The sequence below is a fragment of the Taurulus bubalis genome (genome assembly GCF_910589615.1).
Source record: "Taurulus bubalis genome assembly, chromosome: 3".
Lineage (NCBI taxonomy): Eukaryota > Metazoa > Chordata > Actinopteri > Perciformes > Cottidae > Taurulus > Taurulus bubalis.
In genome coordinates, this window is record NC_136591.1 from 43,252,898 (window position 1) to 43,277,897 (window position 25,000).

The 25,000-nt window shown below is 47.4% G+C and overlaps 1 protein-coding gene across 1 annotated transcript in view; it reads right to left on the reverse strand.

Annotated features, from left to right (window-relative positions):
• The window catches only part of ctc1 (CTS telomere maintenance complex component 1), a gene marked incomplete at its 5' end in the record, with an annotated part of 42,894 nt that overhangs the window by 24 nt on the left and 17,870 nt on the right, over nucleotides 1–25,000 (reverse strand). Inside the window, 11 exon segments of the mRNA XM_079215904.1 lie at nucleotides 1–119; nucleotides 4,063–4,177; nucleotides 4,307–4,463; nucleotides 4,554–4,609; nucleotides 5,103–5,262; nucleotides 6,635–6,703; nucleotides 6,890–7,111; nucleotides 13,381–13,427; nucleotides 15,115–15,237; nucleotides 15,347–15,433; nucleotides 15,508–15,955. The exon segment at nucleotides 1–119 is cut by the window's left edge and continues 24 nt beyond it. Of these exon segments, the coding sequence (XP_079072030.1) occupies nucleotides 28–119; nucleotides 4,063–4,177; nucleotides 4,307–4,463; nucleotides 4,554–4,609; nucleotides 5,103–5,262; nucleotides 6,635–6,703; nucleotides 6,890–7,111; nucleotides 13,381–13,427; nucleotides 15,115–15,237; nucleotides 15,347–15,433; nucleotides 15,508–15,955 (1,576 nt within the window). The 3' untranslated portion in view covers nucleotides 1–27.

The following is a 25,000-nucleotide window of genomic DNA, read 5'->3' on the forward strand; positions in this document are numbered from 1 at the left end:
GTCAGAGTCCAGGTGAGACAGGTGAGGTCAGTCAGCGTTCAGGTGCAGACAGGTGAGCTGTGGAGGAGGAGTCACTCTGGTCATGAAGTCTCGTTCTCCTCTGCTGAACCGCTTCATGTCTGAAAAACAAACAACATAATGACCAGGTGTTCACCAGGTAATGACTAGATGTTGACCTGGGCCCTGTTTCTCGTACCTGGCTAAACAAAGTCAAGCAAATGTCCTAATCTCCAGCTTAAATTAGCGAGATGATTGACATCAGGCTGTCTGGGTTTCTTCACGGCTGATCCGCTGAAACGTCTCGTTCATTCTAGCCAGACGTCAGTCATCTGGATAAATGCGCCGCTCCTCTTCAGAAGGATAATAATGGAGCACTGACACCACCATGTTCTAACAGTACAATGGACAATAAACTCAGAGGAACCTCTTTTTATTTCTCTGCTGAGAAGCAGGAGATGATCATGAAGGCATATGAGGAAGTCAATACCGTAGTCATTCACAGCAAACGCGTTGCGAATATTCCAACGTTTTTGCAACATTGTTGCCGTGAACGCAACTTTAACTCCGCCCCCTCTGAGAGACATAAGCGTCCAAATATATCAGACAAGTTAAATGCGTCAGTGTTGAGAAAATGTATCGGCTAATTTGAAGTGCTTCATCACCCAAATCAATCAGATTATATTTACGAACTAGAAATTGCATTTCCTGCTGAAAATGCGTTGGAATGCAAAAAGCTGAAGCTTAAAGCTGAAATATTTGAAAATATAGCTGAATATAGCTGAAAATAGCAGAATATAGCTGAATTTATCTGAATATAGCTGAATTTATCTGAATATAGCTGAACATAGCTGAATATTGCTGAATACAGCTGAATACAGCTGAATACAGCTGAATGTAGCTGAACAGATAAACTACCTGCTGAAAAGTGTTGAAGCCCAAAAGTGTTGAACTGAACTGCTGAACATCCTTAATGTTTAAATGGAAAAGTTGGAAGCAAAACTGCAACATCTAAATAATCCAAGAGATAATTTAAAAGTAGTCGTTGTAGTAGTAGAAATAACAGTAGCATGAGTGAAAGCAGTAGTTGTAGTCGCAGAAGTAGTAGTTATAGTAGTAGTAGTAGAAATAACAGTAGTATGAGTAGAAGTAGTAGCTGTAGTAGTATTTGAAATTACAGTAGTAGTAGTAGTTGAAATAACGGTAGTATGAGTAGTAGTAGTTGAAGTAACAGTAGTAGTAGTAGTAGTTGAAATAACAGTAGTAGTAGTATAAGTAGTAGTTGAAATAACAGTAGTATGAGTAGTAGTAGTTGAAGTAACAGTAGAAGTAGTAGTTGAAATAACAGTAGTATGAGTAGAAGTAGTAGTAGTAGTATTCATAGTAATAGCAGTAGAAGTAGTCATATTAATAGCTGTAGTAGTAATTAGTAATAGTTATAGCAGTACTAGCATTAGTAGCAGGAGTAGCAGTAGTAGTAATAGTCCAAATATTAGCAGCAGTAGTCAAAGTATTAGTCTGCGAATTAAGTATTTAATACAGAAATCCTCATTTGAGCTTTATGTTATGATACAGTTAATTCATGGGGCTTTTATTTTGAAAGGGCAGACAGACAGACAGACAGACAGGAGGCTTTACAATGCCTTTGACTGAATATCTGCATGAATATCTCCAAGTCACACACTCCAATGTGTGTGCAGATTGTGTACAAAACCATCTGTTAAACCCCATATTTGGAGGCAAAAACATGCTCAGATCACCATGACAGTCCATTCAACAGAGAGGAGAGGAGGAGACCATCGCACTCATATCCTTGATGTTTTTCTGGAGTTTAAATAGACGTGGAAGCAACAGCTCCACTGAGGCTCAGGTTCACACACACACACACACACACACACACACACACACACACACACACACACACACACACACACACACACACACACACACACACACACACACACACACACACACACACACACGCGACAGTGCGCGCGACCGTATTACCACGTGCACGCGCGGCCGTTCACAGGCGGCCGTTCGCGCGCGCACGTACACACGCGGACATAGACACACAGTCAGTGAGCTTAGCAAACTTCATGCTAGTGATCAAATTCCATTCCTCTCCACCAACAGCACCTGTTTTCTGTGTGTGTGTGTGTGTGTGTCCACAATGACGTTAAAACAATGAGTGTGAAGCGGTGATTAGTTCAAAGTGAAAACACCTGTGACATGAGGGAGAGACTGAGTTGTTTGATCTCCATAGACTCCAGTGCATTTATTTTCTTCATAAAAAGCTTCATATCTCAAGAACTTCAAAGGCAAGACGCCAAAATAATAATATTTTCTGAGAGATGAGACTCTTGCGAACGCGTCGATGCTGTTTGTGGGTCTCTAGGCTACACGATGTGTCTCTAGTCGCAATTTATAAATCAGGTACGACCGTCAGAGAAAGACATTTTTGAGGAAGATTTAACATGGGAGGGAATGGAAGAAGAAGAAGGAGGCCACCTCTCACATATCGTCTGATTTCAACACGCCTGAATCTGTTGGATTCAAATCGATCCAAGTTTAAGAAGTGAGACAAGATTTCCTACGTTTTGATGTATAAATTATGCCCAAAGACTTAGTATTGTGGAGGAGATGGCAAAAAGCTAAATAAAATCTAACTAATCCTCCAGGCGAACTCCACTCAAGCTGTGACATCACCACTCTAAGCGGCGCAATACACACCCATGTTAAAGGCAGAAATGGTGGGAAAAAAGCATGAAATGAAAACGCTGACAGTTAAAAAACTATAAAAGATATCAGAAATCTGAAATTATAGAATAATAGCTGAAGGTTTTGTCAACATTTTAAAAGTTTAAATGGTGTCTTTAGCTGAACGTATGCAGAACCTGTCAGCGTTTGAAGTTGAAGAGGATTTGAAGATTTTCCCCATCCGCTCCCATTCATTTTAATTTTCATAAAAAGCTTAATAATTCAAAGAGTTTAATAGTTAAAAATATGAAGAGATATAGCAGGAGTGTCCTTAAGTAGCTGAATATATGAAGGAGGAGATAAGGAACAAAATACGTACGGAAGAAATAGAAGAATATAAAGAAGTTGAATAAAGAAGACGATAACAATAGTTGGACTGCTGAAGCATTCCAACTAATAAATATATACTTATGAGGATATATGTACTGTATGCACGTATGAATCATGTACTATATGTATGTACATGTATGTGTAGATTACCATATAACTAGGAGTGTGAATATGTGTATGGGTGTATGTGTAGTCTCTGTATTCTCATCACGATCACCTTAATCATGTTCTACAATAATGATATGTATGGTGTACTAATAACACTGTCATGTAATTATGATGCTTTCAACACATCCATAAGTTTCTTAAGAGCTAAATAAACTTAAGAACAGCGGCCAGACGGGCGATCAGCTGCGCCTGTGGTGATCAATGTCCGCGGCTCGAGAAGCGGAAAAATCTACGTTATATCGCCGCGTACAGGAAGTCATGATGATGTAAAGGATGAACTCTCTCCCTATAAAACTAATATAACTAATATCGCTCCTTCATCAATGAGGAAGAAGCTGCCTTTTTTGTCCGTGGGAGTGTCCATCTTATCCAGTGAAGTTCAGTAAACCTGCCCAGGAGCAGGTTTACATTTTTGGATGTGTTGCTATGGTGATTAATCTAAGCTTGCTTCGAGAAACCGAGAACGCCTGATCTACGTCATCTTATCCTGACAATTAGCCGCTAACTCAGTAAACCAGGTACGAGAAATAGGGCCCTGGTGTTCTACAGGTAATGACCAGGTAATGACCAGGTGTTCTACAGGTAATGACCTGGTGTTCTACAGGTAATGACCAGGTGTTCTACAGGTAATGACCAGGTGTTCTACAGGTAATGACCAGGTAATGACCTGGTGTTCTACAGGTAATGACCAGGTGTTCTACAGGTAATGACCAGGTGTTCTACAGGTAATGACCTGGTGTTCTACAGGTAATGACCAGGTAATGACCAGGTAATGACCAGGTGTTCACCAGGTGTTCTTCTGAGTACCTTCTGGTCTCTGCTTGTTCTGGTTTCTGCAGGTGAGAGAGAGCTGACGACACACAACGTCACTGCTGCACACACACAACAGGAAGTGGAGTAGGGGGTCGTCTGAGTCACACACCTGAGAGAGAGAGACACACACACACACACACACACACACACACACACACACACACACACACACACACAGATAAATATACACACACCTGAGAGAGAGACACACACATGTCAAACAGGAAGTCACACTGACCAGGCTCCGCCCCCGGGGGTAGACTGTGAGGTGACCTCTGGCCTGCAGCGCTCTCTGAAACCCCTCCCACTGAGAATCAGCCAATCGCAGCAGAGGACGAACCAGAGCACCTGAGAACCAAACGTGGGCCTCACCGGTGCCGTCGTCCACCACCAGCCTTCAGGTACAAGTAAGATGTAAGGTACAAGTACACACACATACTGACTTAAGGTACAAGTACACACACGTACAGAAGAAGAAGTCTTACTTTGCTTTGGACTGAAAGACGGATGAAGTCGATGGACACTGAGAACTGGAACAAGTCTGAGAACCAAAGAAGAAGAAGATCAGAGTCCTCTACTGGTAGGAGAACCCAGTAAACCCAGTAGAACGCAGTAAAGCCCAGTAGAACCCAGTACAGTAGAACCCAGTAGAACCCAGTGCAGCAGAACCCAGTAGAACCAGTACAGCCCAGTAGAGTACAGTAAATCCAGTAGAACCCAGTAGAGTAGAACTGAGTACAGCAGAACCCAGTACAGTAGAAATGAGTAGAACCCAGTACAGCAGAACCCAGTACAGTAGAACTGAGTAGAACCCAGTACAGCAGAACCCAGTACAGCAGAACCCAGTACAGCCCAGTACAGTAGAACTGAGTAGAACCCAGTACAGCAGAACCCAGTACAGCCCAGTACAGTAGAACCCAGTACAGTAGAACTGAGTAGAACCCAGTACAGCAGAACCCAGTACAGTAGAACCCAGTAGAACCCAGTACAGCAGAACCCAGTACAGTAGAACCCAGTAGAACCCAGTACAGCACCTGGATGTACAGACTTCCGCACAGCGAGCAGCTCCACTGCAGCCGCAGGAACAGGAAACACACCACATGACATCTGACCTGACCCACAATGCACCTCTGCTCTCTGCTCACTGCCCACGCACCCAGATGCATCATGGGAGCCGGAGGAGGCCGGACGGAGCTGACGGGAAACATGCAAACTGATCAATAAAGAATAAATACCAACATAAAGTTATTGATACAGAGGTCAGAGTAGAGGTCAGAGTATAGGTCAGTGTAGAGGTCAGTGTAGAGGTCACTGTATAGGTCAGAGTATAGGTCAGAATAGAGGTCAGTGTAGAGGTCAGTGTAGAGGTCACTGTTGAGATCAGTGTATAGGTCAGTGTATAGGTCAGAGTAGAGGTCAGTATAGAGGTCACTGTAGAGGTCAGTATAAGGGTCACTGTAGAGGTCAGAGTAGAGGTCAGTATAGAGGTCAGTGTAGAGGTCACTGTAGAGGTCAGTATAGAGGTCACTGTAGAGGTCACTATAGAGGTCAGTGTAGAGGTCAGTGTAGGGGTCAGTGTAGAGGTCAGTATAGAGGTCAGTGTAGAGGTCAGTGTAGAGGTCAGTATAGAGGTCACTGTAGAGGTCACTATAGAGGTCAGTGTAGAGGTCAGTGTAGGGGTCAGTGTAGAGGTCAGTATAGAGGTCAGTGTAGAGGTCACTGTAGAGGTTAGTATAGAGGTTAGTGTAGAGGTCAGTATAGAGGTCAGTATAGAGGTCACTGTAGAGGTCAGTATAGAGGTCAGTGTAGAGGTCAGTATAGAGGTCAGTGTATAGGTCAGAATAGAGGTCAGTGTATAGGTCAGTATAGAGGTCACTGAAAAGGTCAGAGTAGAGATCAGAGTAGAGGTCAGTGCATAGGTCAGTGCATAGGTCACTGTAGAGGTCACTGTAGGTCAGTGTAGAGGTCAGTGTAGAGGTCAGAGTAGAGGTCAGTGTAGAGGTCAGTGTAGAGGTCAGTATAGAGGTCAGTGTAGAGGTCAGTATATAGGTCAGTGTAGAGGTCAGTATAGAGGTTAGTATAGAGGTCAGTGTAGAAGTCAGTATAGAGGTCAGTGTAGAGGTCACTGTATAGGTCAGTATAGAGGTCAGCAAAGTGGTCACTGTAGAGGTCAGTATAGAGGTCACTGTAGAGGTCAGCATAGAGGTCAGTATAGAGGTCAGTGTATAGGTCAGTATAGAGGTCACTGTAGAGGTCGGAGTACAGGTCAGAGTAGAGGTCAGTGTAGAGGTTAGTGTAGAGGTTAGTGTAGAGGTCAGTGTAGAGGTCAGTAAGGAGGTCAGTATAGAGGTCACTGTAGAGGTCACTGTAGAGGTCACTGTAGAGGTCAGAGTATAGGTCAGTGTAGAGGTCAGAGTAGAGGTCAATATAGAGGTCAGTATAGAGGTCAGTATAGAGGTCAGAGTAGAGGTCAGTATAGAGGTCAGTATAGAGGTCAGTGTAGAGGTCACTGTAGAGGTCAGTGTAGAGGTCAGTGTAGAGGTCAGTATAGAGGTCAGTGTGTTACCTCGTTTCTCCCAGAGCCTCGACGCTCACTGAGCTGACAGGAAGAGAGCTGCAGTACACACCTCCTGACCTGAGACACAGAGAGAGAGAGAGAGAGAGAGAGACACACACACACACAGACACACACACACAGTTTAACTCACACAAAAATAACCAAGAACAAAATGCAGCTACACATAAATATATAGTTATGAATAAATCAGAAGGAGGAGGAGCCTCAAAGAGGGAGGAGCCTCAAAGTGGGTGACAGCGTTACCTGGACACTCTACGCTGGAAAGCAGACAGCAGCAGTGTGTTGCCGGGCAACAGGCCAGGTGGGTAGGGGGTGTGGCTCAGGTCCAGGTACACCTGAAGAGTCCTCCCACTCGGGTCACACACTGTGAGGCGTACACCAGCACACACACCTGCAGAGTCACTGGTCCTGTCGTTGAGACTGATCCTGTCACTCACCTGAGCCTGAAAACACACCAACTCTGACCTGCACACACACATCCACACACAGGTGAGTGAGGGACAGGTGAGTGACGGACATGTGAGTGAGTGACAGACAGGTGAGTGAGTGACAGGTGAGTGAAACAGACAGGTGAGTGAAACAGACAGGTGAGTGAGGGACAGGTGGGTGACGGACAGGTGAGTGAAACAGACAGGTGAGTGACAGACAGGTGAGTGAGGGACAGGTAAGTGAGAGACAGGTGAGTGAGGGACAGGTGAGTGAGGGACAGGTGAGTGAAACACACAGGTGAGTGAGGGACAGGTGAGTGAAACACACAGGTGAGTGAGGGACAGGTGAGTGAAACAGACAGGTGCGTGAGGGACAGGTGAGTGAAACAGACAGGTGAGTGAGGGACAGGTGAGTGAGGGACAGGTGAGTGAAACAGACAGGTGAGTGACAGACAGGTGAGTGAGGGACAGGTAAGTGAGAGACAGGTGAGTGAGGGACAGGTGAGTGAGGGACAGGTGAGTGAGGGACAGACAGGTGAGTGAGGGACAGGTGAGTGAAACAGACAGGTGAGTGAGGGACAGGTGAGTGAGGGACAGGTGAGTGAAACAGACAGGTGAGTGACAGACAGGTGAGTGAGGGACAGGTAAGTGAGAGACAGGTGAGTGAGGGACAGGTGAGTGAGGGACAGACAGGTGAGTGAGGGACAGGTGAGTGAAACAGACAGGTGAGTGAGGGACAGGTGAGTGAGGGACAGGTGAGTGAGGGACAGACAGGTGAGTGAGGGACAGGTGAGTGAGGGACAGACAGGTGAGTGAGGGACAGGTGAGTGAGGGGACAGGTGAGTGAGGGAGGGACATGTGAGTGAGGGACATGTGAGCGAGGGACATGTGAGCGAGGGACATGTGAGTGGGGGACAGGTGAGTGAAACAGACAGGTGAGTGAGGGACAGGTGAGTGAAACAGACAGGTGAGTGAGGGACAGGTGAGTGAAACAGACAGGTGAGTGAGGGACAGGTAAGTGAGAGACAGGTGAGTGAGGGACAGGTGAGTGAGGGACAGGTGGGTGACGGACAGGTGAGTGAAACAGACAGGTGAGTGACAGACAGGTGAGTGAGGGACAGGTAAGTGAGAGACAGGTGAGTGAGGGACAGACAGGTGAGTGAGGGACAGGTGAGTGAAACAGACAGGTGAGTGAGGGACAGGTGAGTGAGGGACAGACAGGTGAGTGAGGGACAGGTGAGTGAGGGGACAGGTGAGTGAGGGAGGGACATGTGAGTGAGGGACATGTGAGCGAGGGACATGTGAGCGAGGGACATGTGAGTGGGGGACAGGTGAGTGAAACAGACAGGTGAGTGAGGGACAGGTGAGTGAAACAGACAGGTGAATGAGGGACAGGTGAGTGAAACAGACAGGTGAGTGAGGGACAGGTAAGTGAGAGACAGGTGAGTGAGGGACAGGTGAGTGAGGGACAGACAGGTGAGTGAGGGACAGGTGAGTGAACCAGACAGGTGAGTGAAACAGACAGGTGAGTGAGGGACAGGTGAGTGAGGGACAGGTGAGTGAAACAGACAGGTGAGTGAGGGACAGGTGAGTGAGGGACAGGTGAGTGAAACAGACAGGTGAGTGAGGGACAGGTGAGTGAAACAGACAGGTGAGTGAGGGACAGGTGCGTGAGGGACAGGTGCGTGAGGGACAGGTGCGTGAGGGACAGGTGAGTGAGGGACAGGTGAGTGAAACAGACAGGTGAGTGAGGGACAGGTGCGTGAGGGACAGGTGAGTGAGAGACAGGTGAGTAAAACAGACAGGTGAGTGAAACAGACAGGTGAGTGAGGGACAGGTGAGTGAAACAGACAGGTGAGTGAGGGGACAGGTGAGTGAGGGACAGGTGAGTGAGGGACAGGTGAGTGAAACACACAGGTGAGTGAGGGACAGGTGAGTGAAACAGACAGGTGCGTGAGGGACAGGTGAGTGAGGGAGGGACAGGTGAGTGAGTGAGGGACAGGTGAGTGAGGGACAGGTGAGCGACAGACAGGTGCGTGAAACAGACAAGTGAGTGAGGGACATGTGAGTGAGGGACAGGTGAGTGAGGGACAGGTGAGTGAGGGAGGGACAGGTGAGTGAGGGAGGGACAGGTGAGTGAGGGAGGGACAGGTGAGGGAGGGACAGGTGAGCGACAGACAGGTGAGTGAGGGGACAGGTGAGTGAGGGACAGGTGAGTGAGGGACAGGTGAGTGAAACACACAGGTGAGTGAGGGACAGGTGAGTGAAACAGACAGGTGCGTGAGGGACAGGTGAGTGAGGGAGGGACAGGTGAGTGAGTGAGGGACAGGTGAGTGAGGGACAGGTGAGCGACAGACAGGTGCGTGAAACAGACAAGTGAGTGAGGGACATGTGAGTGAGGGACAGGTGAGTGAGGGGACAGGTGAGTGAGGGGACAGGTGAGTGAGGGACAGGTGAGTGAGGGACAAGTGAGTGAGGGACAAGTGAGTGAAACAGACAGGTGAGTGAAACAGACAGGTGAGTGAGGGAGGGACAGGTGAGTGAGGGACAGGTGAGTGAGTGAGGGACAGGTGAGTGAGGGGACAGGTGAGTGAGGGGACAGGTGAGTGAGGGAGGGAGGGACATGTGAGCGAGGGACATGTGAGTGAGGGACAGGTGAGTGAGGGACAGGTGAGTGAAACAGACAGGTGCGTGAGGGACAGGTGAGTGAGGGACAGGTGAGTGAGTGAGGGACAGGTGAGTGAGGGACAGGTGAGCGACAGACAGGTGCGTGAAACAGACAAGTGAGTGAGGGACATGTGAGTGAGGGACAGGTGAGTGAGGGAGGGACATGTGAGGGAGGGACATGTGAGGGAGGGACATGTGAGTGAGGGACAGGTGAGTGAAACAGACAGGTGAGTGAAACAGACAGGTGAGTGAGGAACAGGTGAATGAGGGACAGGTGAGTGAAACAGACAGGTGAGTGAGGGACAGGTGCGTGAGGGACAGGTGAGTGAAACAGACAGATGAGTGAGGGACAGGTGAGTGAGGGACAGGTGAGTGAGGGACAGGTGCGTGAGGGACAGGTGAGTGAGGGACAGGTGAGTGAGGGGACAGGTGAGTGAGGGGACAGGTGAGTGAGGGACAGGTGAGTGAAACAGACAGGTGAGTGAGGGACAGGTGAGTGAGGGACAGGTGAGTGAAACAGACAGGTGAGTGAGGGACAGGTGCGTGAGGGACAGGTGAGTGAGGGACAGGTGAGTGAGGGACAGGTGCGTGAGGGACAGGTGAGTGAGGGGACAGGTGAGTGAGGGACAGGTGAGTGAGGGACAGGTGAGTGAAACAGACAGGTGAGTGAGGGGACAGGTGAGTGAGGGACAGGTGAGTGAGGGACAGGTGAGTGAGGGACAGGTGCGTGAGGGACAGGTGCGTGAGGGACAGGTGAGTGAAACAAACAGGTGAGTGAGGGGACAGGTGAGTGAGGGACAGGTGCGTGAGGGACAGGTGAGTGAGGGACAGGTGAGTGAAACAGACAGGTAAGTGAGGGGACAGGTGATTGAAACAGACAGGTGAGTGAGGGGACAGGTGAGTGAGGGACAGGTGCGTGAGGGACATGTGAGCGAGGGACATGTGAGCGAGGGACATGTGAGCGAGGGACATGTGAGTGGGGGACAGGTGAGTGAGGGACAGGTGAGTGAAACAGACAGGTGAGTGAGGGGACAGGTGAGTGAGGGACAGGTGAGTGAGGGACAGGTGCGTGAGGGACAGGTGCGTGAGGGACAGGTGAGTGAGGGACAGGTGAGTGAAACAGACAGGTGAGTGAGGGGACAGGTGAGTGAGGGACAGGTGCGTGAGGGACAGGTGAGTGAGAGACAGGTGAGTGAAACAGACAGGTGAGTGAGGGGACAGGTGAGTGAGGGACAGGTGAGTGAAACAGACAGGTGAGTGAGGGGACAGGTGAGTGAGGGACAGGTGAGTGAGGGACAGGTGAGTGAGGGACAAGTGAGTGAAACACACAGGTGAGTGAGGGACAGGTGAGTGAAACAGACAGGTGCGTGAGGGACAGGTGAGTGAGTGAGGGACAGGTGAGTGAGTGAGGGACAGGTGAGCGAGGGACAGGTGAGCGACAGACAGGTGCGTGAAACAGACAAGTGAGTGAGGGACATGTGAGTGAGGGACAGGTGAGTGAGGGAGGGACATGTGAGTGAGGGACATGTGAGTGAGGGACAGGTGAGTGAGGGACAGGTGAGTGAGGGACAGGTGAGTGAGGGACAGGTGCGTGACGGACAGGTGAGTGAGGGAGGGACAGGTGAGTGAGGGCCAGGTGAGCGACAGACAGGTGCGTGAAACAGACAAGTGAGTGAGGGACATGTGAGTGAGGGACAGGTGAGTGAGGGGACAGGTGAGTGAGGGACAGGTGAGTGAGGGACAAGTGAGTGAGGGACAAGTGAGTGAAACAGACAGGTGAGTGAAACAGACAGGTGAGGGAGGGACAGGTGAGTGAGGGAGGGACAGGTGAGTGAGGGACAGGTGAGTGAGGGACAGGTGAGTGAGGGACAGGTGAGTGAGGGAGGGACGGACATGTGAGCGAGGGACATGTGAGTGAGGGACAGGTGAGTGAGGGACAGGTGAGTGAAACAGACAGGTGCGTGAGGGACAGGTGAGTGAGGGACAGGTGAGTGAGTGAGGGACAGGTGAGTGAGGGACAGGTGAGCGACAGACAGGTGCGTGAAACAGACAAGTGAGTGAGGGACATGTGAGTGAGGGACAGGTGAGTGAGGGAGGGACATGTGAGTGAGGGACATGTGAGTGAGGGACAGGTGAGTGAGGGACAGGTGAGTGACAGACAGGTGCGTGACGGACAGGTGAGTGAGGGAGGGACAGGTGAGTGAGGGAGGGACAGGTGAGTGAGGGCCAGGTGAGCGACAGACAGGTGCATGAAACAGACAAGTGAGTGAGGGACATGTGAGTGAGGGACAGGTTAGTGAGGGGACAGGTGAGTGAGGGACAGGTGAGTGAGGGACAAGTGAGTGAGGGACAAGTGAGTGAAACAGACAGGTGAGTGAAACAGACAGGTGAGGGAGGGACAGGTGAGTGAGGGAGGGACAGGTGAGTGAGGGACAGGTGAGTGAGGGGACAGGTGAGTGAGGGGACAGGTGAGTGAGGGAGGGAGGGACATGTGAGCGAGGGACATGTGAGTGAGGGACAGGTGAGTGAGGGACAGGTGAGTGAAACAGACAGGTGCGTGAGGGACAGGTGAGTGAGGGACAGGTGAGTGAGTGAGGGACAGGTGAGTGAGGGACAGGTGAGCGACAGACAGGTGCGTGAAACAGACAAGTGAGTGAGGGACATGTGAGTGAGGGACAGGTGAGTGAGGGAGGGACATGTGAGTGAGGGACATGTGAGGGAGGGACATGTGAGTGAGGGACGTGTGAGTGACAGACAGGTGAGTGAGGGAGGGACATGTGAGTGAGGGACATGTGAGTGAGGGACATGTGAGTGAGGGACATGTGAGGGAGGGACATGTGAGGGAGGGACATGTGAGTGAGGGACGTGTGAGTGACAGACAGGTGAGTGAGGGAGGGACATGTGAGTGAGGGACATGTGAGTGAGGGACGTGTGAGTGAGGGACAGGTGAGTGAAACAGACAGGTGAGTGAAACAGACAGGTGAGTGAGGGACAGGTGAGTGAGGGACAGGTGAGTGAAACAGACAGGTGAGTGAGGGACAGGTGCGTGAGGGACAGGTGAGTGAAACAGACAGGTGAGTGAGGGACAGGTGAGTGAGGGACAGGTGCGTGAGGGACAGGTGCGTGAGGGACAGGTGAGTGAAGGGACAGGTGAGTGAGGGACAGGTGAGTGAGGGACAGGTGAGTGAAACAGACAGGTGAGTGAGGGACAGGTGAGTGAAACAGACAGGTGAGTGAGGGGACAGGTGAGTGAGGGACAGGTGAGTGAGGGACAGGTGAGTGAGGGACAGGTGCGTGAGGGACAGGTGCGTGAGGGACAGGTGAGTGAAACAGACAGGTGAGTGAGGGGACAGGTGAGTGAGGGACAGATGCGTGAGGGACAGGTGAGTGAGGGACAGGTGAGTGAGGGACAGGTGAGTGAAACAGACAGGTAAGTGAGGGACATGTGAGTGAGGGACAGGTGAGTGACAGACAGGTGTGTGACGGACAGGTGTGTGACGGACAGGTGGGAGAATAAGAGTCCTGTGAATGGAGCTCCAGACTAACATAACAGGAACCTTTGAGTCAAAGAGCAGGTGAGTAGAGGAACACACACCTGAGACCATCAACACCTGTAGTGATCGACAAGAGAGAGTTTACCTGCAGTCCAGGACGTCAGAGACGGACCGGACTGTGGGCGAGAGAGCCTGGAGGGAGGAGAGAGAGACTCATCATACATTCTGTATGTTGTTGTGACCTGACTCCAGGTTGTTGTTTTTATATGCATGTGTTTTTATATGCATGTGTTTTTATATGCATGTGTTTTTAATATGAATGTGTTTTTATATGCATGTGTTTTTATATGCATGTGTTTTTACTATGAATGTGTTTTTATATGAATGTGTTTTTATATGAATGTGTTTTTAATATGAATGTGTTTTTATATGAATGTGTTTTTATATGAATGTGTTTTTATATGAATGTGTTTTTATATGCATGTGTTTTTACTATGAATGTGTTTTTAAATGCATGTGTTTTTATATGAATGTGTTTTAATATGCATGTGTTTTTATATGAATGTGTTTTTATATGAATGTGTTTTTATATGAATGTGTTTTTATATGCATGTGTTTTAATATGAATGTGTTTTAATATGCATGTGTTTTTATATGAATGTGTTTTTATATGAATGTGTTTTTATATGCATGTGTTTTAATATGAATGTGTTTTAATATGCATGTGTTTTTATATGAATGTGTTTTAATATGAATGTGTTTTAATATGCATGTGTTTTTATATGAATGTGTTTTTATATGAATGTGTTTTTACTATGAATGTGTTTTCATATGAATGTGTTTTTATATGAATGTGTTTTCATATGAATGTGTTTTAATATGAATGTGTTTTAATATGAATGTGTTTTAATATGAATGTGTTTTTACTATGAATGTGTTTTTAAATGCATGTGTTTTTATATGAATGTGTTTTTACTATGAATGTGTTTTTAAATGCATGTGTTTTTACTATGAATGTGTTTTTAAATGCATGTGTTTTTATATGAATGTGTTTTAATATGAATGTGTTTTTACTATGAATGTGTTTTTAAATGCATGTGTTTTTATATGAATGTGTTTTAATATGCATGTGTTTTTATATGAATGTGTTTTTATATGAATGTGTTTTTATATGAATGTGTTTTTATATGAATGTGTTTTAATATGCATGTGTTTTTATATGAATGTGTTTTTATATGAATGTGTTTTTATATGAATGTGTTTTTATATGCATGTGTTTTAATATGAATGTGTTTTTACTATGAATGTGTTTTCATATGAATGTGTTTTTACTATGAATGTGTTTTTACTATGAATGTGTTTTTACATGAATGTGTTTTTATATGAATGTGTTTTAATATGCATGTGTTTTTATATGAATGTGTTTTTATATGAATGTGTTTTTATATGAATGTGTTTTTATATGCATGTGTTTTAATATGAATGTGTTTTTACTATGAATGTGTTTTCATATGAATGTGTTTTTACTATGAATGTGTTTTTACTATGAATGTGTTTTTACATGAATGTGTTTTTAATATGAATGATCCTCATTCTAGAGACAAATCAACGTATTTCCATCATCGGTTACATCCCAGAGCGTCCTCGGATGTGTAATTCACAGGTAACCTGAACTACACAAGCAAACCATGCTACCACCAGGCACCGTTAGCACGCTAACGGTACATGCTAACAGTGCCTGGCACCGCCCTCTCTTCATAGTGGGGACCGGTTCCACACATCAGTGGGAGAACACAGATCACGGCTGGTAAATTTAAACTGGAAGAAGTTGTGGCTGCTCAACGCATCATTACGGTGACACACAAACGAGGTGACTCACCTGCAGCAGGGGGCGGGTCAGAGTGTGGAGCTTCCAATCAGAGCGGACCTGGAGGGTGGAGTCAGTGTGGAGCTCCACCCCCTTCCGCCCAGACACACCCCGGCCAATCAAAACGCTGGGATCCTGATGGACAGACAAACATACCAATCATCATCCATCACACAGGTGAACACACCTCTCAACTCTTAGCAGCCAATGAGCCGCCGCCCAGTGACATCACAGGTGTGTTTACCTGTGTGTGAGCAGTGAGCCTGTAGAAACACCCGGGCTGCAGGAGAGGGAGCCAGCGGGCGGAGCCGCCGGAGAGCACCAGCACCACCTGCAGGCCCACAGACAGGTCACGCCCTGAACACAGGTGCATTGTGGGATGTTTCAGGTGAAGCAGGGTCTAACCTTGACCTCGCTCTCCGTCTCCGTCTCTCTGTCAGTCATTGGTTCGTTCCTGGGGTCCCGCCCCCAGCTGACCACTGGACCAATCACAGCGGCTCTGACGGAGCAGCAGAGTGTTAGCCCCGCCTCCTCCCCATTCAGCCCAGCTGCCATGTTCCTCCAGGCCACGCCCTCTTTCTGCTCCACCCTGATCACCATGGAGACGCAGGGCCGGGAGCCACCGCCCACTGGGCCGGTAGTCACGGTAACGGAGGAAGCGGCGGCTTCTCTTCTCCTCTTCCTCCCTGGAGAAGTAGCCTCCTCCTCTTCCTCCTCCTTTTCTGCGTCTTCTCTCTGCGTCCGGTCTGTGACATCACCTCCTGACTCCTCCTCCTTCTGTCCCAGGTGTGTAACCATGGCAACAGACGGACTCAGGATGTGGAGGTGGTCCAGAGAAAACTGCAGGTAGACTCTGTCACACACAAACACATTATGTGAGTGTGTGTTACCTGCAGTGTGTGTACCTATAGTGTGTGTGTGTACCTGCAGTGTCTGTGTGTGTGTGTACCTGCAGGGTGTGTACCTGCAGTGTCTGTGTCTGTGTGTGTACCTGCAGTGTATGTGTACCTGCAGTGTCTGTGTGTGTACCTGCAGTGTATGTGTACCTGCAGTGTCTGTGTGTGTACCTGCAGTGTATGTGTACCTGCAGTGTCTGTGTGTGTACCTGCAGTGTGTGTACCTGCAGTGTCTGTGTGTGCACCTGCAGTGTGTGTACCTGCAGTGTCTGTGTGTGTACCTGCAGTGTGCGTGTACCTGCAGTGTCTGTGTGTGTACCTGCAGTGTGTGTACCTGCAGTGTCTGTGTGTGTACCTGCAGTGTGTGTACCTGCAGTGTCTGTGTGTGCACCTGCAGTGTGTGTACCTGCAGTGTCTGTGTGTGTACCTGCAGTGTCTGTGTACCTGCAGTGTCTGTGTGTGTACCTGCAGTGTGTGTACCTGCAATGTCTGTGTGTGTACCTGCAGTGTCTGTGTGTGTACCTGCAGTGTCTGTGTACCTGCAGTGTCTGTGTGTGTACCTGCAGTGTGTGTACCTGCATTGTATGTGTACCTGCAGTGTCTGTGTGTGTACCTGCAGTGTGTGTACCTTCAATGTCTGTGTGTGTACCTGCAGTGTCTGTGTGTGTACCTGCAGTGTCTGTGTGTGTACCTGCAGTGTCTGTACCTGCAGTGTCTGTGTGTGTACCTGCAGTGTCTGTGTGTGTACCTGCAGTGTCTGTACCTGCAGTGTCTGTGTGTGTACCTGCAGTGTCTGTAGAAGCCATTATATGATTTGTGTTTTACCTGTCTGTTTGATTCACTCTGTTTTGATGATGCAATGACGTCAGGGGGCGTCAACGTTATATATAGATGTCACCTGAGTGCAGGCAGTTGTGGTTTTGTTTAGAGAGCGGAAGGGGAACCTATTTTAACCGCATGAAGACGGCATGAAGACCGCATAAAGATCGCATGAATACCGCATTATGATAACGCATTAAGAGCACATTAAGATATCGACATATTGAAACGCATTTAGATACAAAGCAGGTTTTTTCTGTTCAAGAGAAGTTTTATTTTATTTTTTCTGTTAAACAATAAAGGGATATGAAGTGACATTACGAAAATGCGCGTTATTTTACCGACCGCTCCTACAATAAGTTAACATAGCCCATCTGAACGCCAGAAAGAACGCCAGTCAACGGAAATGAGTGAAGGAGCCCGGAGTCACTGTGGTTTGGATTGAGCTGGACTGCAGCCAGAATCAGATTTCACCGTACCGTGAGTAACGCGCGGATGCGCTGTTTCTGAACCTGGTTACGACCAAACATGAACACAAAGGAAATGAAAGAAGTGTTTGATGAGCAGACAAATTAATCCATAAACTGCCTATAAATTACGAAATCAAAGAACCTATAGGCGGCAGGACACCGCGGATCAATATCTCTGCACGGAAATAAAGCGGAAACAAAGCACGACCGTGCGCATGAAAGAATATAAATAAATAAAGAAGTAACCGAAATACTAACGAATATTCCAACAAAAACTGTCGGACTTACTTGGAAAAAACCCGTACAAATGAATATTAAAGGCTGACAACGAAAGCTGAAATAATGGCGGAAGGAATTGATTCGGGAGTCACTGAAGCCAGTATGACTGAGTTGGACGCAGCGCGACAAAGAAAGACGTTTAAATCACTCAGCGCAACACGTAGAGGGAAACTCTAACACTGCACACGGAAAATGAATGAAATAAAGACAATGATGAAAGAGGGTGCTGATGTTGACAATGTGAATAAAGCTGCAAATGAATTCCTAAGACTGCTGGATGAATTTAAAGGGTCTCATGATTCCGTTCAGTTATTGCTGCCTGAGGATGTGAGAATGAATGAAAATCTGGACTGGTTAGAGCCCAAAATGGCTGATTATGATGTGTTTGTGTCTGAGGTGGATCGATGGATAAAATCTCAGCCTGACCCACAGACTCTTGTGGAGGCTGGGGACAGCGTCTCACAGACTGGCTCAAGGAGTTCTAAAGGTTCCAAAAGTTCCAAATCCTCATTCGTGGTGTCAGCAGGCATGAAAGTAGCTGCAGACAAAGCTGCTCTGCAGGCCAGAGCTGAAGTTCTTAAAAGGAAACATGAACTTGAAACAGAAAAGCATCAGCTGAGTTTAAAAATGGAATCCCTGAACTTGGAAGCAAATATTGCTGAGGCGGATGCAAGGCTAAAGGCTCTAGATGCTTTTGAAGGTGATGAAGCATCAGAATCTGGAAGAGAAAGGGAAGAACAAATGAATGCATCTGACAAAACAGAAGGAAGCCTAGCACAATTGGAGTTTGCACGGATAGGAACCATACCTAAGACACCCTTACAAAGCCTGATGTACACTCAACACCGACCACCAACTGGAACCACAGAAAGGCCTGAGCAAGCACCAAGGGCTCCAACAAACCCTCGCACACGCATAGCTGTGGTTTCTGATGGACCACGCAGACGAGGTGAATCCACTCCCAGAAGTGAAATGGCTCAGAGCATCAATCTCACAAACATTATACAACGACAGACAGACCTGACAGACCTGCTAGTGATACAGCAGAAAGAATCTAAACTCCCAAGGAGGGAAGTGCTGGTGTTTAACGGCGATCCTCTTATTTTCAGGCCATTTATGAAGGCTTTTAAGCACAAGATCGAGGACAAAACCAAAAGCAATGAGGATCGACTGTACTTCCTGGAACAGTATACTGTTGGACAGCCAAAGGAACTAGTTCAAAGCTGCTTTCACATGAACGCCACAACTGGTTACGAGGAAGCAAAGCGCCTACTTAAATATCACTTTGGCGATGATTTCAAAGTCATATCTGCATACGTCGAAAAGGCCTTGAACTGGAACCAAATATGTACAGATGATGGAAAGGCACTTCATAGCTATGCCCTCTATCTGAGAGGCTGTGGTAATGCAGTTGAGGGCTCTGCATACATGTCAGAGCTGGACTCACCATCTAACATGAAAAGACTTGTTTTCAAACTCCCATTCAAACTTCGAGAGAAATGGCGATCTGCTGTATGTGATATCACTGAAAGAACACAGCAGAGACCTACATTCCATGACCTTGTTCTGTTTATGGAAAGGCAGGTCAGAATCATTCAAGATCCCGTCTTCGGTGATATACAGGACGCTGCTGGAAGCACAAGTTAGAGAATATCCAAAAAAGACTCACAGTATACGAGACCTAGCAGCAAGAAAAGCTTTGCTACGACTGTTGTGCCCAAGACAGAAACCTACAAGAACACTAATGCACGGGAAAGGGCAGACAGGCCAGAGAGTATACGTACAGCCATGGACGCTTTCGCCAAGCCTTGTGCTTTCTGTAAAGGAGATCATGTGATGGAAACATGTGAAAGAATAACAAAGATTCCCCACGAGGAGAAAGTCGAATTGCTGAAGAAAAATTGACTCTGCTTTGCCTGCTTGGTCAAAGGTCATATGAGTAAAGAATGCAAGAAACATCTTACGTGTCATTACTGTGAGAAGAAACACCCCACTGTCTTGCATATAGAGAACTTCACTCCAGGAAATACCAAGCCAGCAGCTAAGCAGGATTCAGACACCAGGAGCAATTACATTGCTAAAGTTTCATCGGCAGCACAAATTGCTCTGATCTCATCAGCAGCACAAACAGGGGACAGAACCACAGACTACAAGTTAGCAGTGGTACCTGTAAAGATAAAGGTACATAAAGACAGCTGTTTGATAGAAACCTATGCATTTCTAGACCCTGGAAGCACTGCTACCTTTGTCACGGAGAAACTGATGGACAGTTGTCTGTCAGAGGAAAGAAAACAGAGATCTTACTTCAAACGATGGGTCAGGAGAAGCCTGTGAAAACCCATGCGATAAGAGGACTGGAAGTATGCAGCCTGGATGGCAACAGCTTCATAGGGCTTCCTGAAGTCTTTACGCAAAATACCATTCCTGTCAGTCAAGAGAACATTCCTACAGAAATGGACATAAATGGATGGTCTTATCTAAAGGAGGTCCACTTACGGCCCATCAAGGCAGAAGTAGGTCTATTGATTGGTGCAAATGTCCCAAAGGCCATAGAGCCACTGAAAGTGATCAATAGCCAAGGAGAGGGGCCCTACGCAGTCTGAACAAGCTTAGGTTGGACTATAAATGGACCTCTCTGCAATACTGCACCTATGGATGAGCATGGCCGACCACAGATAACGTCCAACAGGATATCCGTGGTCAAGCTGGAAGAGCTCCTTATACGCCAATACAACCAGGACTTTTCAGAGTTGGCCTACAATGAAAAACAAGAATACTCATTTGAAGACAAAAAATTCTTGCATGTGATGAACAGCTCAGTCAAAAAGAAAGATGGCCACTATGAAATACGACTTCCGTTTCGTCAGGATAACATCAGCCTGCCAAATAACAGGAAAGTGGCGGAACAAAGAGTTTTAGGTCTCGCCCGCAGATTCCCGAAAGATGAAGCCTTTCAGAAAGACTACAATGGCTTCATGAGTGAGGTCTTGAGAAAAGGGCATGCAGAAAGAGTGCCAGAGGAGCAACTTCACCGGAAAGATGGAAGACTGTGGTACATTCCTCACCATGGTGTCTACCACAAAAGAAAAGGGACAATCCGGGTGGTGTTCGATTGTACCTCTTCATTCCAAGGAACTTCCCTAAATTGTGAGCTGCTGCAGGGTCCTGACCTTACGAACACCTTGTTGGGTGTACTCCTCAGATTCCGACAGGAACCAGTGGCAGTGATGGGGGACATAGAAGGAATGTTCCATCAAGTAAGAATACCTGAAGATGATGTGGACTTCCTCAGATTCCTGTGGTGGCCAGACGGCGACACAAACCAACCACTAGCAGAGTACCGGATGACGGTGCATCTCTTTGGAGCAGTCTCATCCCCGAGCTGTGCCAATTTCGCACTGAAGCGGACAGCTGACGATAACGAAGGAAAGTGTAGTACCGAAGTTCTCAACACCATTCGTCACAACTTTTATGTAGACGACTGTCTCAAATCTGTCCCAACCGAGACCCAAGCAATCTGTCTAGTGAAAGAGCTCAGATCCATATGCACCACAGGTGAATTTAAACTCACCAAATGGACCAGTAACAGTCGGGCAGTTCTCGCCTCTGTTCCAGCTGAAGAGAGAGCAAAAGAGGTCAAAGATCTAGACCTCGACAAAGACAAACTGCCCATAGAAAGTGCTCTTGGCATGCGATGGGACATTGAGTCAGACACGTTCTTCTTCTCGATCACTCCGAAACAACCATCACTCACCCACAGAAGCATTTTGTCTGTGTTGAACTCAGTCTACGATCCTCTGGGGTTCATAGCACCGGTCATGTTGACAGGGAAAGGAATACTGCAGTACCTGTGCAAGCTAAATTATGGATGGGATGAATCAATACCAACTGCTTACACAGATAGATGGAAGGAGTGGCTGAAAGATCTTAACCTGATTTCCAGCCTAAGAATCAGGAGATGCCTTAGGCCACCAGATTTTGAAGTTTCTAGAGCACAGATGCACCACTTCTGCGACGCCAGTGAGCGAGGTTACGGGACAGTCAGCTATTTGAAACTGACCAGTGACAGTGGACTAGCTCACATGGTGTTTGTGATTGGAAAGGCAAGAGTTGCACCCTTAAAGGTGGTGACAATCCCAAGGCTGGAGCTTGCCAGTGCAGTCCTCGCTGCTAGGATAGACAGGATGCTGAGGAGAGAGCTTGAGTCAACCCTCGGAGACTGTGTTTTGGACCGACAGCACCGCCGTCTTAAAATACATCCAAAATGACGCCAGAAGGTTTCAAACCTACGTGGCTAACAGAGTGACCACTATGCGGGATCTGACACACAAATCCCAATGGCGCCACATAAAGACTGGACTCAACCCCGCAGACAGTGCATCAAGAGGCATGAAAGCTGAGAAGTTCCTTCAAGAAGGACACTGGCTGAGAGGGCCAAACTTTCTGATGCAACCGGAAACAGACTGGCCAATGATCCAGGTACCACCCACACTGTCCGGTGACCCGGAGGTCAAGAAGGTGGCTCTGACTTTCACTACAAGTGCACTGCAGAATAGAAATCCACTGACTCGTTTTATCGAGCACTTCTCATCATGGGACAAATTGATTCGATCATCAGCCTGGCTCTTAAAAATCAAAGAAACTCTGAGAAAATTGAACTTAAAGAAAATGAGTGACCCAGCTAGGTCACAGCTGTCTGTGGAGGATTTAGGCAAGGCCGAGCAATCACTCGTGTCCTATGTCCAACAACAATCCTTCCAAGATGAGGTGACCTCTCTACAAAAGGGCTTCCCCATAAAAAGAAACAGTAGGATCTATAGACTAGATCCCATCCTCCAACATGGAATCCTGAGAGTTGGAGGCAGACTGAGTAAGCTGGCAATGCCGGAAGAAACCAAACATCCTGCCATTCTACCCAAAGACAACCACCTGTCAAAGATACTCCTACACCACACCCACACCTCGATGGGTCATTGTGGAAGAAATCAAATGATCGCAAAACTCAGAACAAGATACTGGGTCCTTAGAGCAAATTCAGCTGCGAGAAGGATCACACGGGATTGTGTACTCTGCAAGAGATGGCATGGCACAGCAATGACACAGAAAATGTCCGACCTACCTCTACACAGGGTAAGACCTGACTTGCCACCCTTTACCCATACTGGACTGGACTACTTTGGTCCCATAGAAGTCAAGCGTGGCCGCAGCAAGGTGAAAAGGTATGGAGCCTTGTTTACGTGTCTCGCATGCAGAGCCGTACACCTGGAGATGGCCTACTCAATGGATACAAGCTCCTGCATTTCTGCACTTCGACGATTTATCTGCAGACGAGGCCAAGTGAAGGAGATTGTTTCTGACAATGGTACAAATTTCGTTGGGACAGAACGGGAGCTTCAAGAAGCACTTACCCACCTTAACCTCAGCAAGATCCAGCATTCGATGCACGCTGAAGGTATCAAATGGACATTCAATCCACCCTATGGTCCTCATCATGGAGGCGTATGGGAGCGGCTCATCCGGATAATCAAAAAGATCCTCTACTCCATCACAAAGGAACAGACCCTGGATGACGAGAGTCTCCAAACAGCTCTTTGTGAAGTAGAGGCAATCAGAATGACCGGCCCATCACAGTATTATCTCAGGCTGCAAAAGATCCAGAACCTCTGACACCTAACCACCTGCTTCTAATGAAGCGAATACCGACTCTTCCACCTGGACTATTTGACAAAGGTGACACCTATTCCAGAAGAAGATGGAAACAGACCCAGTATATAGCTGATCTCTTCTGGAAACGCTGGACACGAGAGTACCTTCCATTGCTACAAGAGAGACAGAAATGAAATAAGATCAAAAAGAATCTAAAGCATGGAGACATAGTGCTGATCATCGATGAAAGCGCAACACGCAACTCCTGGCCCATGGTCAGAATCACGGGAATCTTCCCCGATAAAAGAGGACATGTACGTCGGGTCAAGATCAGGACACAAAATGGCACCTTGGAAAGACCCATCACAAAGCTGTGCCTTCTACAAGACATGACCTGATGAGACGGGTCCCTTTGCCCTTTCCTTATTTTGACCCCTGAAAGGACTTTAGCGAACCTTTTCTCTATTCTTTCTTCTCTTTCCCTCAAGAACTTTTCATTGAACTTTTTGCTGAAACTTTTTTCCCAAAATGGACTATTGGAACTAAATGGATTACTTTTTGGCATATTTTTGGAATTCCATGGACCATGACAATCTTGAATATTGTCACAAAGGACTCTTAGAATAGGCTTCCTATATGTAAATGTATGAATTGCCCTATACCGGTCAATTAGGGGCCGGAGTGTAGAAGCCATTATATGATTTGTGTTTTACCTGTCTGTTTGATTCACTCTGTTTTGATGATGCAATGACGTCAGGGGGCGTCAACGTTATATATAGATGTCACCTGAGTGCAGGCAGGTGTGGTTTTGTTTAGAGAGCGGAAGGGGAATCTATTTTAACCGCATGAAGACGGCATAAAGATCGCATTAATACCGCATTATGATAACGCATTAAGAGCACATTAAGATATCGACATATTGAAACGCATTTAGATACAAAGCGGGTTTTTTCTGTTCAAGAGAAGTTTTATTTTATTTTTTCTGTTAAACAGTAAAGGGATATGAAGTGACATTACGAAAATGCGCGTTATTTTACCGACCGCTCCTACAGTGTGTGTGTACCTGCAGTGTGTGTGTACCTGCAGTGTCTGTACCTGCAGTGTCTGTACCTGCAGTGTATGTGTGTGTACCTGCAGTGTCTGTGTGTGTACCTGCAGTGTCTGTGTACCTGCAGTGTCTGTGTACCTGCAGTGTATGTGTGTGTACCTGCAGTGTGTCTACCTGCAGTGTGTCTACCTGCAGTGTCTGTGTGTACCTGCAGTGTCTGTGTGTACCTGCAGTGTGTGTGTGTACCTGCAGTGTCTGTACCTGCAGTGTCTGTACCTGCAGTGTCTGTGCACCTGCAGTGTCTGTGCACCTGCAGTGTCTATGTGTGTACCTGCAGTGTGTGTGCACCCGCACAGTGTGTGTGTACCTGCAGTGTGTGCACCTGCAGTGTGTGCACCTGCAGTGTCTGTACCTGTGTACCTGCAGTGTCTGTGTGTGTGTGTACACATGCAGTGTGTGTGTGTACCTGCAGTGTCTGTGTGTATCTGCAGTGTGTGTGTGTGTATACATGCAGTGTGTGTGTACCTGCAGTGTCTGTGTGTACCTGCAGTGTGTGTGTATACATGCAGTGACTGTGTGTGTGTGTACCTGCAGTGACTGTGTGTGTGTATACCTGCAGTGTCTGTGTGTGTGTGTACCTGCAGTGTGTGTGTGTACCTGCAGTGTGTATACCTGCAGTGTGTGTGTACCTGCAGTGTCTGTGTGTGTATACCTGTAGTGTGTGTACCTGCAGTGTGTGT